Here is a 13,916-nt window from a genome sequence, read left to right on the forward strand (position 1 = left end):
CCACCACCACTACAGAGAGCGCAAGCTCCCATCGTGTGAGCCCTTGGAAGACACACTCATCCCGGTCCAAACTGTAGCACCTACCATCCACTAATAGCCATTTCTTCCCCCTTTGCAGTGTTTCCCGGGCTTCCGGTCTCTGATCTGGATCATAACTATAATTTCCAGACTGTTCCTCAAACCCACTTACATACCACCTCGTTCCACCTAAACCAGAGTGCCTCTGAGGCAGGAGCTTCGTTATTTGTCTTTTCTTGTCTGGGCACCTGAAAGATTGCTGGGCACACAAAAGTAAGCAATAAATGTCTTTCTTGAATGCTATTTGACCATAGTTCATCTTTTAACCCACAGCCTCAGCCATGTTTTGTTCTAAAACCTCCCTTTCATAGGAATAATAATATAAACTTTTTGAAATAAAGGTCAAGATCGTGACCCCAAAGCACAAAGAAGTCAGTCTAACTTCATGCTCTCCTGACACCAACATTTTCTTCTTTTTAATTGTTTTTTATTGAGCTATATATTTTTCTCTGCTCCCCTCCCTCCCTCTCCCCTCTTCTTTTACCCTCTCCCATGATCCCCACACTCCCAATTTATTCAGGAGCTCTTGTCTTTTTCTACTTCCCTTGTAGGTTAGATCCCTGTATGTCGCTCTTAGTGTCCTCTTTGTTATCTAGTTCTCTAGGATTTCGAATTGTACGCTGGTTTTCCTTTACTTTTTGTCTAAAAGCCACTTATGAGTGCATACATTTATTTGTCTTTCTGGGTCTGGGTTACCTCACTCAAAATAATGTTTTATAGTTCCATCCATTTGCCTGCAAATTTCAAGATGTCATTATGTTTCCAATGTGTATATGTACCACATTTTCCTTACCCATTCTTTGGTCAAGGGGCATTTAGGTTGTTTCCAGGTTCTGGCTATGGCAAACAATGTTGCTATGAACATAGTTCAGCACATGTCCTTATAGCACGATTGAGGATTCTTTGGATATATACCCAAAAACGGTATTGCTGGATCTTGAGGAAAGTTGTTTCCTAATTTTCTGAGAAATCACCATACTCATATTCAAAGCAGCTGTACCAGTTTGCACTCCCACCAGCAATGCAGAAATGTTCCCTTTACCCCACATTCTCTCGAGCATAAGTTGTCATCAGTGATTTGATCTTGGCCATTCTTACAGGTGTAAGATAGAATCTCAGAATTGTTTTGATTTGCATTTCTCTGATGGCTAAGGATGTTGAGCATTTCCTTATGTGTCTTTCAGTCATTTTAGATTCCTCTGTTGAGAGTTCTCTGTTTAGGTCTGTACTCCATTTTTTATTGGATTATTTTTTCTTTTGATGATCAGTTTCTTTGGTTCTTTGTATATTTCGGAGATCAGACCTCTGTCTGATGTGGGGTTGGTGAAGATCTTTTCCCATTCTATAGGCTACCATTTTTGTCTTGTTGACTGCGTCCTTTGCTTTACAGAAGCTTCTCAGTTTCAGGAGCTCCCAATTATTAATTGTTTCTCTCAGTGTCTGTGCTACTGGGGTTATATTTAGAAAGTGGTCTCCTTTGCCAATGAGTTCAAGTGTACTTCCCACTTTCTCTTCTATGAGGTTCAATGTGGTGGGTTGAGGTCTTTGATCCATTTGGACTTGAGTTTTGAGCATGGTGATAGATATGGATCTATTTTCATTCTTCTACATGTTGATATTCAGTTATGCCAGCACCATTTGTTGATTATGCTTTCTTTTTTCCATTTTTTTTTTTGCTTCTTTGTCAAAAATCAGGTGTTCATAGTTGTGTGGATTGATATCCAGGTCTTCAATTCAGTTCCATTGGTCCTCCTATTTGTTTTTACGCCAATAGCGGGCTGTTTTCAATACTGTACCTCTGTAGTAGAGTTTGAAATCAGGTATTGTGATGCCTCTAGAAGTTCTTTTATTGTAGAGGATTGTTTTGGCTATCCTGGGGTTTTTTGCTTTTCTATATAAAGTTGAGTATTGTTCTTTCAAAGTCTATGAAGAATTTTTCTGGGGATTTTGATGGGCATTGCATTGAATCTGTAGATTGCTTTTGGTAACATTGCCATTTTTACTATGTTAATTCTACCTACCCAAGAGCATGTGAGATCGTCCCACTTTTAGGCATTTTCTTCAATTTCTTTCTTCAAAGATTTAAAGTTCTTGTCATACAGGTCTGTTGTCTGAGGTTTTCTGTCCTGCTGGTTCCCACAGTTGTTAAGTCCTAAAGAATCGCACAGAAGTCTACATTAGTTATAAAATGATTGGCTTAGTAGTTCAGATTTCTTATTAACTCTTATAACTTATATTTGCCCATTATTCTTGTCTATGTTAGCCACATGTCTCAATCCTTTTTCAGTGAGGCAGTCACATCTTGCTTGCTCTGTGGTTGGGCCAGGACTATGGACCAAGCTTTCCTCTTTCTAGTATTCTCCTGTTCTCATTTACCCACCTCTGCTTCCTGTCTGGTTGTCCCACCTATACTTCCTGCCTTGCTACTAGCCAATCAGCATTTATTTAAAATATAATTGACAGAATACAGACCATTGTCCCACACCACAGGTCTTCCACTTGTTTGTTTAGAGTTATTCCAAGATATTTTTGTTATTTGTACCTATTGTGAAGGGTGATGTTTCTTCTGATTTCTTTTTCAGACCATTTATCATCTGTGTAAAGGAGGGATACCGATTTTGGGGGATTTTTTGGAGTTAATCTTGCATCCTGCTACATTACAGAAGGTGTTTATGAGTTATAAAGATCCTTGGTAGAATTTTTGGGGTCACTTATATAACCTATCATATCATCAGCAAATAGTGAGAGTTTGACTTTTTCTTTTCTGATTTCCATTCCCTTGATCTCCTTTTTTTGTCTTACTGCTCCAGCTAAAACTGCAAGTACTACATTGAATAGATATGGAGAGAGTGGACAAACTTTTCTTCTTCCTGATTTCAGTGGGATCTCTTTGAGTTTCCGACTATTTAATTTAATGTTGGCTGTTGGCTTGCTGTATATTGCCTTTATTATGTTTAGGTATGTTCCTTGTATCACTGTTCTCTCTAAGACCTTTATCATGAAGGGATGTTGTATTTTGTCAAAGACTTTTTCAGCTTCTAATTAGATGATCATGTGGGGTTTTTTTCAACTTGTTTATATGGTGGATTACATTGACAGATTTTCATATGTTGAACCATCCCTGTGTCTCTGGGATGAAGCCAGCTTGATAATAGTAGATGATTTTTCTGATGTGTTTTTGGATTTGGTTTGCCAGTATTTTATTGAGTCTTTTTACATCAATGCTCATGAGTGATATTGGTCTGTAATTCTCTTTCTTAGAAATATCCTTGTGTGGTTTGGGTATCAGTGTAATTATAGCCTCATAAAAAGAGTTTGACAATGTTCCTTCTGTTTCTATTGTATGGAAAAATTTGAGGAGTATTGGTATTACTTCTTCTTTGAAAATCTTGTAGAATTCTGAGCTGAAACCATCTGGTCTTGGGCCCTTTTTGGCTGGGAGACTTTTGATGACTGTTTCTATTTCTTCAGCAGTTAAAGGTCTGTTTAGTTTGCTTATCTGGTCTTGATTTAATTTTTGTAAGTGAATTTATCCAGAAAATTGTTCATTTCCTTTAAGTTTTCCAATTTTGTGGAGTACAGCTTTTTGAAATATGACCTGATGATTCTCTGGATTTCCTCCATGTCTGTTGTTATGTCCCCCTTTTCATTTCTGATTTTGTTTATTTGGATATTCTCTCTCTGCCTTTTGGCTAGTTTGGATAAAGGTTTATTGATTTTCTTGAAGAACCAACTCTTTGTCTCATTGATTCTTTGTTTTGTTTTCTTTGTTTCTATTTTGTTGATTTCAGCTCTCAGTTTGGTTATTTCCTGCCATCTAGTCCTCCTGAGTAAGTTTGTTTCTTTTTGTTCTAGAGTTTTCAGGTGTTCTGTTAACTCACTAGTGTGGGATTCTTCCAGCTCCTTTATGTAGACATTTAGTGCTATGAACTTTCTTCTTAACACTGCTTTCATTGTATCCCATAAATTTAATTATGTTGTATGTATATATGAACATTTTCATTTAATTTTAGAAAGTCTTTAATTTCTTCTTTTATTTCTTCCTTGACCCATTGTTGATTCAGCATTGTTTAAATTCCATGTGTTTGTGGGCTTCCTGAAACTAGTGTTACTATTGAATTCTAATTTTAAACCACAGTGATCCAATAAGATACATGGGGTTATTCCATTTTTTTTTAATCTGTTGAGGTTAGCTTGCTTGGGGCTGCTCCCGCTGAAGTTGCTGGCTCAGGCCTGCTCCAGCAGAGGTCGCTGGCTTGGGCCTGTTCCCACAGATGCTCCTGGCTTGGGACTGCCACTGCGAAGGTCCCTGGCTTGCCAACTACCCAGCTATGCTGTCATCGCCCAAAGGCAAACTATTGTCATCATCTCTGAGCTGTGTCAAGGGCATCCTCTTTGCAGGATCCCTTGGTTGACCACCAGGATATCTATGGACTCAGTCCCCTGCTATTAACGAACACTGAACATTGTGTGATAAACAGAGGCAGCTATCTAGAACCAGTACACACCTGTGGTTACAAATATCAGGCCCCTAGTCAGCATTTCTTGGGTGAAAATATGAGGACTGTGATCCTTTGATATTCAAGACCAAAATGATGCCATTTACCTCTGGTTTCCACCGCAACGGACTTCTGTTAGGTAAACGTAAGTTTGGCCTTGAGTTACAATCACCTTCGTCCCTGGCACTCACTCCCGAGGGCAGCACTCTGACATAGATACCTTCCATCAGCAGGTTCCCAACAGTTCAGTCACTGCATGTTTGCTCTTGGAAATTTTGAGCTTATTTTCTTCTTTCCAAATGCTTTGACAGGATATATAAAAATAAACCACAGTGGAATACAGTCCTCAGTAAATTTTGAACTTGTATCCTAAGGCAAAGTGAACTTGGAAGAGAAACAGTGAATGAATGGTTCAATTAGATAAGTTGTCCTAGCTGACTCTGAAGGTCACGGGTCTGGGTTTACAGGTGAATCTTGTCTCCTCTGCTAAACTCAGGTTCTACCCAGGGCTGTTCAGCTTATCTTCCCTGGAAGATGGGAAAGCACAGGTATTCACATGCTCCCTACCTACATGGAAGGAAGTCCCATCTACTTCCTACTGACAGCTGTGGGAGGCTCCGTTAAGTGTCTTTTCGTGTGATCTATCTTCTTTGTCCTGGATTATTTTAATTACTTATTTTCACAGGCTCATTTTGAGTGTGATTGTAGTCATGTTTCTTCAGTGCTGAAGGGACTTCCTTCATTATACTAGCTAGGGCAGTTCTCAAGATCCCAGAACACGCAGATTGATAGTTTCCAGGGACAGAGAGACTAGCAATTCTTGGCCTCCAGGCCTGTCCCTCCCACACGGCTGGCACCAATGAGTGTTTTGGAATGAGTAAGTGAAGGAAGGGGCCACCCACAGTCATGAAAAAAGTATCTTAAGATGAGCAGCTGATCAAGCCAGGGTTCCTTCTCCCTGCTTAGAAATTCAGAAGGGAAAAGCAGGTGCTATTTTACATGTGCTTTAAGGAATGTTAATTAGCTTGTAGGTTTCTTCTAATAATCCATACCTCTCCTCCACCCAAATTTATAATTAGGAAGGGAAGAACATAACACTTCCCTGCAAAGGTATTTAGTAATTCAGGCAGTACTTCATTAATCATTTAGTCGCTGTTCAGGCAGAACTGATGTCCTTGACATATATAATCAATCTTGATTCTTCCCACACTTGATTTCCATCCTCTCTGAAATCCAGCAACTGCACACACTAAAGATTAGTGGCCTTTTGCCACATTGCAGAATTTTTAGGGACAGCTAAGATGTGCACACAGTAGCAACTCTAACAATGATGCTTACAGTGTGTCTCTTCATGGTCCACTGGGAGATTGTTCGTTGTTTGTGAATTCAAGGAAATTGAGGGTGTTGGGCGCCAGGTGTGGTGGCTCACACCTGAGATCCCAGTGTGTGAGAGGCTGGAGCAGAAGGAGGAAACCCAGGACCGGCCTACGAAACAGCAAGACCCTGCCACTAATAAAGGGATGGTAGACAGACACAGAGACATGAAATATTAGGATCAGATTGTGTTGTGACTTGATGGAAAAGTGGCTCAAATCATTTGTTAGCTTGGTTCACTGGGAGGCAGAACATTTGTTCATGCCTACTCATTTAAGATATACACTGATTCACTTTCCCAAAGCAGCATCCTAAAGGAAGCTGAAACGGAACCGGCAAGGCCCCTGGAGCTCACCAGCATGGACCAGGCTTATCTGGTTGTATTTTATGCTTTGTGAAAGATTTTGGTGATTAGTGGTGTAATCTTACCATACCTGATTCTGCCACTCTTTTCCCTTAAAAATGTATTAATTTGGAAACTTAAAACATTATTTTTTCACCTTAAATCCCGGTGATGTGCAATTTCTTGGACCATTTATTTAACCTGCCGCCAATATACTACTTGTTCATGTCACAAATTTTTCTTTTTCTCAGGTTTTTTTAAGTATATACTTTGCAATGAAGGGGGTGTGGAATCAAGAGTCTTAATAATAATAACGGTACATGAACTTGAAAAGGTGAGACTAGGATTTTTTTTGTTACTGTTTTATTTTGTATATATATATATATATATATATATATATATTATTTATACAGAGAAACCCTATAGCTCTGACTGTCCTGGAACTCGTCTGTAGACCAGGCTGGTCTCAAACTCACAGAGATTCATGTACCTCCCAAGTGCCGGGATTAAAAGAGTGCACCACCACCTCCGCCCAGGCAAATCTGGTTCTTTGAAGAGTGTGATTCCTCCATAAAGGATGATAGCAGATTCCAGGATCATTTTGCTCCACTGTATGTGGTTAAAACAAAAGTAAAAATAAACCTTCATGATAATGTTAAAATAAGGAAGTCTTTGGCAGATGCCCAGAGTAGAACTTCATAAAGCCCAGCGAGACCTACAGGTCTCTAGCATGCTCTCAAAATCAAGAAGTCTGAGGAAGGCTACTGAGTCATGCTTACTGGCCCCTTCTTGCTTACCATGGTAGTTTTGCATGGCATATTTACTGGACTTCCCTTCACATCCTATGGATTCATATGGTACACAGTTCCAACTCAAAACAGAAAGTGAGGTTCCCAGAGATCCAGTCATCAGTCCACAGATACATAGCGAGTCTGTGGTGGGTCCACCTGGGTCCAGAGCTCTTACCCACAATCCAATTACCCAATGTACCCACCTCAGACGCATTAATTGAGGCCCAGTCCATAGACATCAGAGCTGAATACACTGGAATATGCACATTAGATAGAAGCTAAGCCACAGATTGATTGTAGTAAAATAATTATCCCTTATTGAAAAATTAATGGGACTCTGAGTTAGCTCAAAAGCAATTAGCAGATTACAGCCAAAATTAAGGCTACCGTGCTGCCCAGGCGTGAGAAGGTGAGAAGTAGAGTTGGAGGGAAGGTTAATTACTAAAGTCCATATCACGCTGATGAGAGGCCGATTTGATTTTGAATGACTGGTACTAATAACCACCCAGACGTGGCTTCCATTAGGAAGACAAACTTCCAGACTGAAATGAAATCTCCTGAAAACCATCATTCCCCACCCCACCCCAGCCCCTCGACACTCCCTTCTCTCCTGCTCTGAAGTGAGGTAATCAAAGCATTTTTCTGACAACTAATTTACCTCCTCAAACTCCTAGCTATGAGCAAGGTTATCAATTATTAGATGAGGTACGGCTTTCACTAAAACACAGACAATGGTTTTTAACAGAGTCTTAAGTGATTTGGGTTACTAGAAATCAGCTCTTAGCCAGATCAGTTTTGGAAACCAAAAGGATTTCCCCCAAAAGGAGGCCCTGCTCTTCATTCTCCTGTGTTGGGAGGCTCATCTGTGTGCTTCCACATCTGTGTGCTTCCACATCTGTGTGCTTCCACATCTCTCAGAGGCTCTCCCTGACTCTGCCTACTGTTGTTCTATGACCCCCCACTCCCCTAAACCCAGCCATTTTAAAGAATCCGATAAGGTCCCTTCAGAATTTTAAGGATTAAAGGAAAAGTAAAACATGATCTGGGAGCCTAGTTCAGGGGAGGACAAAAGAACTCGTGGATGTGAACAGATGTTCTGAGAAAAAGCCGCTTTAAGCAGCAGCTGCTGACATGTCCAGTCAGCATCACGCACTTACTGAATTGAGACCACAGAACCAAGACAGCATCAGCATCAGGAGAAGGCGTGTGAGGAAATGTGTGCCCAGTGATGGAGTAGGTGACATCTAGGTCAGAAGGCAAGTAGTGGACATGGCTTCTCTCGCTGGATCCTACCAGCCTTTTCACAGGAAACTGGCCAAGGGAATATTCTGTCTTGTCCTGTTCTAACTTGTTCTTCTCTACCGCTGCCTCTGTATCCCATGCCTCTTTTGTATCTAAGCATCATGCATTCTCTTGATGGCACCGGCATGCTCCCTAGGTTGCTCGTGATAAGAATTTCAGATGTTGGCACCTTCACATTCCTGATGGATCTAGACAGAAAGCCATCTGCAGAAGGCTTAAGTTCTCGCTCTATCAGACAGCTGCAGACAAGGGCTTCTGTTACCTTGTGAGTCTCTGCATGAACATGAGGCTAGAGGTCTCCATCTCAATGGCTCTTGGCTGAGCCGCCCTGTTCCAAATACTAAGAAATTTCTCTGAAGACAAATAGATTATGGCCACACCCTGGACACCCAATGTCCCTCCCACTGGTCCCTTGCATCACTGTTCTCTGTTCAAGCGTTATAAGAACTTGGACTTCCAGGAAACCCTGTTCATCCATGCCCAGGGACCTCCTAGGTCAATGGTCTCTCATGATTGCCAATAAAGACTGATCTGCTTGCCAGAAAACTGTTTTGTGTAAATTAAGCCAGTGGACCCTGTCCCTCAACTGCAAAATGACTGGCAGCTGTGACTTATCACAGCTCAGATACACGCACTGGGATCATCACAGGCCTAGCTAATTACACACAAAAATCGTATACCGCATCTTTCATTTCTTCTATTACAGATAAAGGAATTTTCATTATCCAGAGCGAGAGCCTCAAGACGTGCATTCAGGCAGGTAGATCCATCCTGACCCTGAAGGACTGCAAGCAGCCAAATAAGTACATGCTGTGGAAATGGGTTTCAAACAGCCACCTCTTTAATGTGGGAGGCAGTGGCTGCCTCGGCCTGAATCTATCTAATCCGGAAGAACCACTAAGCCTTTATGAATGTGATTCCACCCTCATTTCCATGAGATGGCACTGTAACAGGAAGATGATCATGGGCCCACTCCAGTACAAGGTCCAGGTCCAGCATGGCAACACAGTGGTGGCGTCATGGAAACAGACCCATAATTGGATCGCCTACATGTCGGATGGTGAAGACATCTGTGAGCATCTTCACAGAGGTAAGAGTAGATGTATAGAACATGTAGATAGTATTTCGTGTGAATATATCGTATGAGATATATATCATAGAGCCCACCATGCGGAGACTTCTGGGAAATTTCCATCACTTCCTTGCTTATAGTACAGGATTCTTGGAATCTTGGAATGGATGTGCTAAGTCTGCTAAAGAGACAACAATCTCAGACTCTAAAGGTACTGAAAGAAAAATTGAACTAGCATTGGGAATCAGTACAAAGGAGCAGAACTAACAAGAGGGAGAAGAGGGACAAACAGAAGGGAAGGTACAGAAAAGGAAGGCTTTTACACTGATGCATAAAAAGCACCCACCCTTGCACCCTGCACTTCTCCAATTGTGGAAGTGCAACCCCGCCTATGGTGAGCGATGGGGGTGTCTCTGGGGCCTTCAGAGACCTTCCAAGCCTGGCTGTCGCCCGTGTGATAGTCGTGCTACAAGGCGCAGAAAGATAAACGACACACTGTTGTCAAGGGTTATTTGTTGCGTACCAAGCATGGATTGTGGGGAGGCATGATTTATAGGGGGGCTTTCATTTTCTACAGTTCTGTTACTTTTTGGCATTTTTAAACAGAAAAAGAATGGAAGCCACAAAAATAAAGCTCCACGGCAAAATGCTCCAGGCTCTGTCCCCCGCCCCAGTTCTACCCATTTGTTCACTCATCCATCTGTCCGGCACACATTTTACCTCCTTGAGCACTGACTATTGATCAGACACAGTGCTAGGTACCTGGTGTACAGAGACCAGGCAGGTCCAGTCCTTCTCCTCAAGGTGCTTGGTAAGATTAAAAAATTCTAAGACACTGTACCAGTCGTTAGAAGTGCATCAGGGAAGTCCTAAGTCCTAAGGCAGGACCTTCTGGTGCTAGTGTAGCTCAGTGAGGGGCTGAAGAGTTGGTGCCAAGCCTAAGACATTTGCTGGGCTTATATACAGCATGCTGGCCACCCTATGACTCTCAGGAAGAACTTGATGCTTACTTTATGTTAGCATTTTAGGTCTCTATCCCTACTGACAATGCACACAGTAGCCCATGCTTCTGAATAGGAAAACAAGGGGCTGAAAGAGATAAAAGCCTGGGTCCTGAAATCTTCTAATTCCGATAAAAACTTGGCCGTGTGCCATGATCTCAGTCCAGTCCCTAGGAATTGTGAGATGGCATAGAAATCTCCATAGATGACCTTCTTCTATAAGGCCTAATGGCCTCCTAAAGTATGGCTTGAACAACCCCTGTTTTGAAAATCACCTTCTGAATCGTGGATGGTTTTGTTGGTTGTTGCTACGGCCAGCGATGGTGGAGTTTTGCAATATTCTGAGTAAGCAGTCAGCAGTACTGCACGGCTGTCTTGATGAGAACAGGAAATAATAATAGTGGCCATCTTGATGAGAACAGAAAGTAGAAACTGGTCAGGTGGGTTGGGGTTCTGAGAATGTTTTTGCTGAAGGCCTGGGAGGACAGAAAAGTGCTGATTCCTGTTTTCCCTTTCATCTTCTGAAGGAGCACTGTGAGGCTACGGGTTTCTGACTGACAGACTAAGAGGAAGCAGCCGGGCCCATTCATTCATCTCCCTCCTCAGACCTCAGCCCAGTGTCTGCCATAAGTCCCTTAGAAGGCCCGGACTGTAAGCTGGGTGGTCCCTGCTTTCCAGGGAGTCCTTCCTGCTAAATTTACAGGTGCCCCCTTCCCCAAAACCTTCACCTGAGACTCTATAATAAATATTTCTAAGACTCGCCCTCTGGAGCCCTGGATTTCATGCTTTGAACTTGTGAGACAAACACTGTCTGGGAGCACTGGGAGCACTGGAAGCACTGGGAGCACTGGCTCAGAGCTGCTCTGCTGGCCTTGTCTGAGACCCTGGCTCCCCTCGAAGGACTCTTCCGTAATCAAGGACACCCCAGCATTCCTACGGATAGAAGCTGACTCACTAGTTAGCCCCCTTCACTCTCTCTCCATTCACACTGTGTCACGGTGCGCCCACTGAATTTTTTTTTTTTTAAGAATGGGAGTCTGGTTTCTCATTTGAAACCTGCCAGTAAGCCCCGCGGTGGTGGCGCACGCCTTTAATCCCAGCACTCGGGAGGCAGAGGCAGGAGGATCTCTGTGAGTTCGAGACCAGCCTGGTCTACAAGAGCTAGTTCCAGGACAGGCTCCAAAGCCACAGAGAAACCCTGTCTCGAAAAACCAAAAAAAAAAAAAAAAAAAAAAAAGAAACCTGCCAGTGATGTCCCACTGCCCACAGGATAAAGACGGGCGTGTGTAACAGCCATCTGAGAAACTGCTTCAGGAGTCCACTCCAGGGGCCGCCTTTATTCTGCAAGCACTCTTTTTCCCAGGTCTTTAGACCTGCAGCTCCTTCTGTGGGGACAGTTTCCCTCCCCACACTAGTAGCATCCTTGCTTCAATCAACTTGACCACCTGTTGCAAGGACCACTCCGCGACACACGCAATCTTCTTATCCTATTTTATTTTCCACGTGGAATTGATTATTACCTAAAACTATGTTTACATATGTGTTATCACACGTTCTTTCTCCACCAAGCCAGCTGTTAACAGAAAGGAAGTTTTACTATTCACTACTATATTCCCGGCGTAGATATGCTAAATGTTCAATGCGTACTGATTTTTTTAATTTTAAAGGATTTGTTTATTTATGTATAAATGTTCTGTCTGCACATATGTACATTCACTACACGCATGTCTGGGGCCCACGGAGGCCAGAAGAGGACTTTGTGTCCCCCAGAACTGGAGTTACAATGCTTCTGAGTCAACATGTCAGTGCTGAGACCCGAAACCAGGTTCTCTCTCTGCAAGAGGAACAAGTTAAACCATCTCTTCAGTTCCCAAAATATCTACTGGCTGTTGTAAAAATTCCTTCCCCAGGGAGAAATAAACAGCATCAATCCCCCTACATAATGACAAGCCAAAGGTGGGGTCCACCAGAGTTAACTCTGAGGAAGAAAATGTTTGTCAGGCTTACTTACAGAGCATGGCTGATGGTCACGGGCTGGAGAGTGGGTAGATCTGAAGCAGCCATACTGGAATGTCTGTGCCTAGCGTGAACAGCAGCCCCCAAGATGAATAGATGAATCCCTCTTTGTTTAGCCTTCCCCAGCCTATGCATCCTAGTACCTCGGGGATCTCTCAGGTCACTTGCTGTTAGGACATATTAGTATACAAATAACCATTGCTAGATACTCAAGTGAGAGTCCTGTGATCCTCCCCATCCCTTTCTTCTATCAGGAAATATCCACAGTCCACGGGCCCAGCCATGATGACGCTTGCACAGCTGATCTGGTGAAGATGGCCGCTGTTTTGTTTAGAGGACTATGGTCTACAGCATCAGCCTCCTGTAGGGAGGCTGCAAATACTTTAAAAGAGAAAAACTCCATTACACTTTTTTCTTTTCATTCCTTCACAAATTTGCATGCCCCTGCGAGGCGTAGCTATAGGAAACAAACCACTAGATACACAGAGGAGCAAACCGTTTGCCACCACTTCTGCAGGCCTGGTGTGTCTGCACGCACTAGCTGGTGAGGCCCCAGGGCTCACAGAGCTTTTAACACGTGCCTGCCAGTGGCGGGGGAGGAGTTCAACCAATAAAAATACACTAACAGAGGATAGGTTCTAAAGAAGAAAGCGATGCTGTATTTAACTGTGATTTTTTTTTCTCTCTTCTAGATTTATATACAGTCAAAGGGAATGCCCACGGGATGCCTTGTGTGTTTCCCTTTCAGTACAACCAGCAGTGGTACCATGAATGTACCCGGGAAGGGCGGAAAGAAAACCTGCTGTGGTGTGCCACTACAAGCCGATACGAACGAGATGAGAAATGGGGATACTGCCCTGATCCTAGTAAGACTAAATATGTCTTCCTGTGTCGTGAATGAATCAAGCATGATTGGAATCGTATCTGTAGTGAAAGCAGACGCTGGGATTGACGGGTTCATGTCTGTCTGAACAAGTGCCCTGATTCCATCCATCTAGATTTTGATTTGAGCTTTGTTTTTGACTTGAAGAGACAATTCTAATTCATAGTCCTGTCTCCACTCGACATTCAAAAGATGCTAACTAGCCTTTCTTCATTACGCTTGGTGCATAAAGATGATTTAACTGGAATCAAATTAGAATAGTCTGTGATCTCACCAATGCCAGCTCCCCAGCAGAATGCTTCCAAATAAGCAGAATGCAGATAAAGCCCAGCCCATCTTTCAGTCTATGGCCTCCTAGGAGCTTCTACCATGTCTCCACATCTAGACTGCTCGTCTTGCCTAGTGTCCGGTCCTGACATCAGCCAGCCCCTTAATGATCTTCCTGTCGCATTATGGTGGCCCTCACTTGGTCGTCAACAATGAGCTCTCTCTCATCTTGACTTCTCACTTTTTCAATCCTTCTGCTGCAGCCTCCAAAGCTTTCCTCAAGTTCTTAG

The 13,916-nt window shown here is 42.8% G+C and overlaps 1 protein-coding gene across 1 annotated transcript in view; it reads left to right on the forward strand.

Moving 5' to 3' along the window:
* Positions 1–13,916, forward strand: part of Pla2r1 (phospholipase A2 receptor 1) — a 108,700-nt gene that overhangs the window by 12,476 nt on the left and 82,308 nt on the right. The window contains exons 2-3 of the mRNA XM_057755044.1: positions 9,094–9,477; positions 13,169–13,342. Of these exons, the coding sequence (XP_057611027.1) occupies positions 9,094–9,477; positions 13,169–13,342 (558 nt within the window). The remainder of the gene's footprint in view (positions 1–9,093; positions 9,478–13,168; positions 13,343–13,916) is intronic.

Source organism: Chionomys nivalis, chromosome 22 (assembly GCF_950005125.1).
Source record: "Chionomys nivalis chromosome 22, mChiNiv1.1, whole genome shotgun sequence".
NCBI classification, from domain to species: Eukaryota; Metazoa; Chordata; class Mammalia; order Rodentia; family Cricetidae; genus Chionomys; species Chionomys nivalis.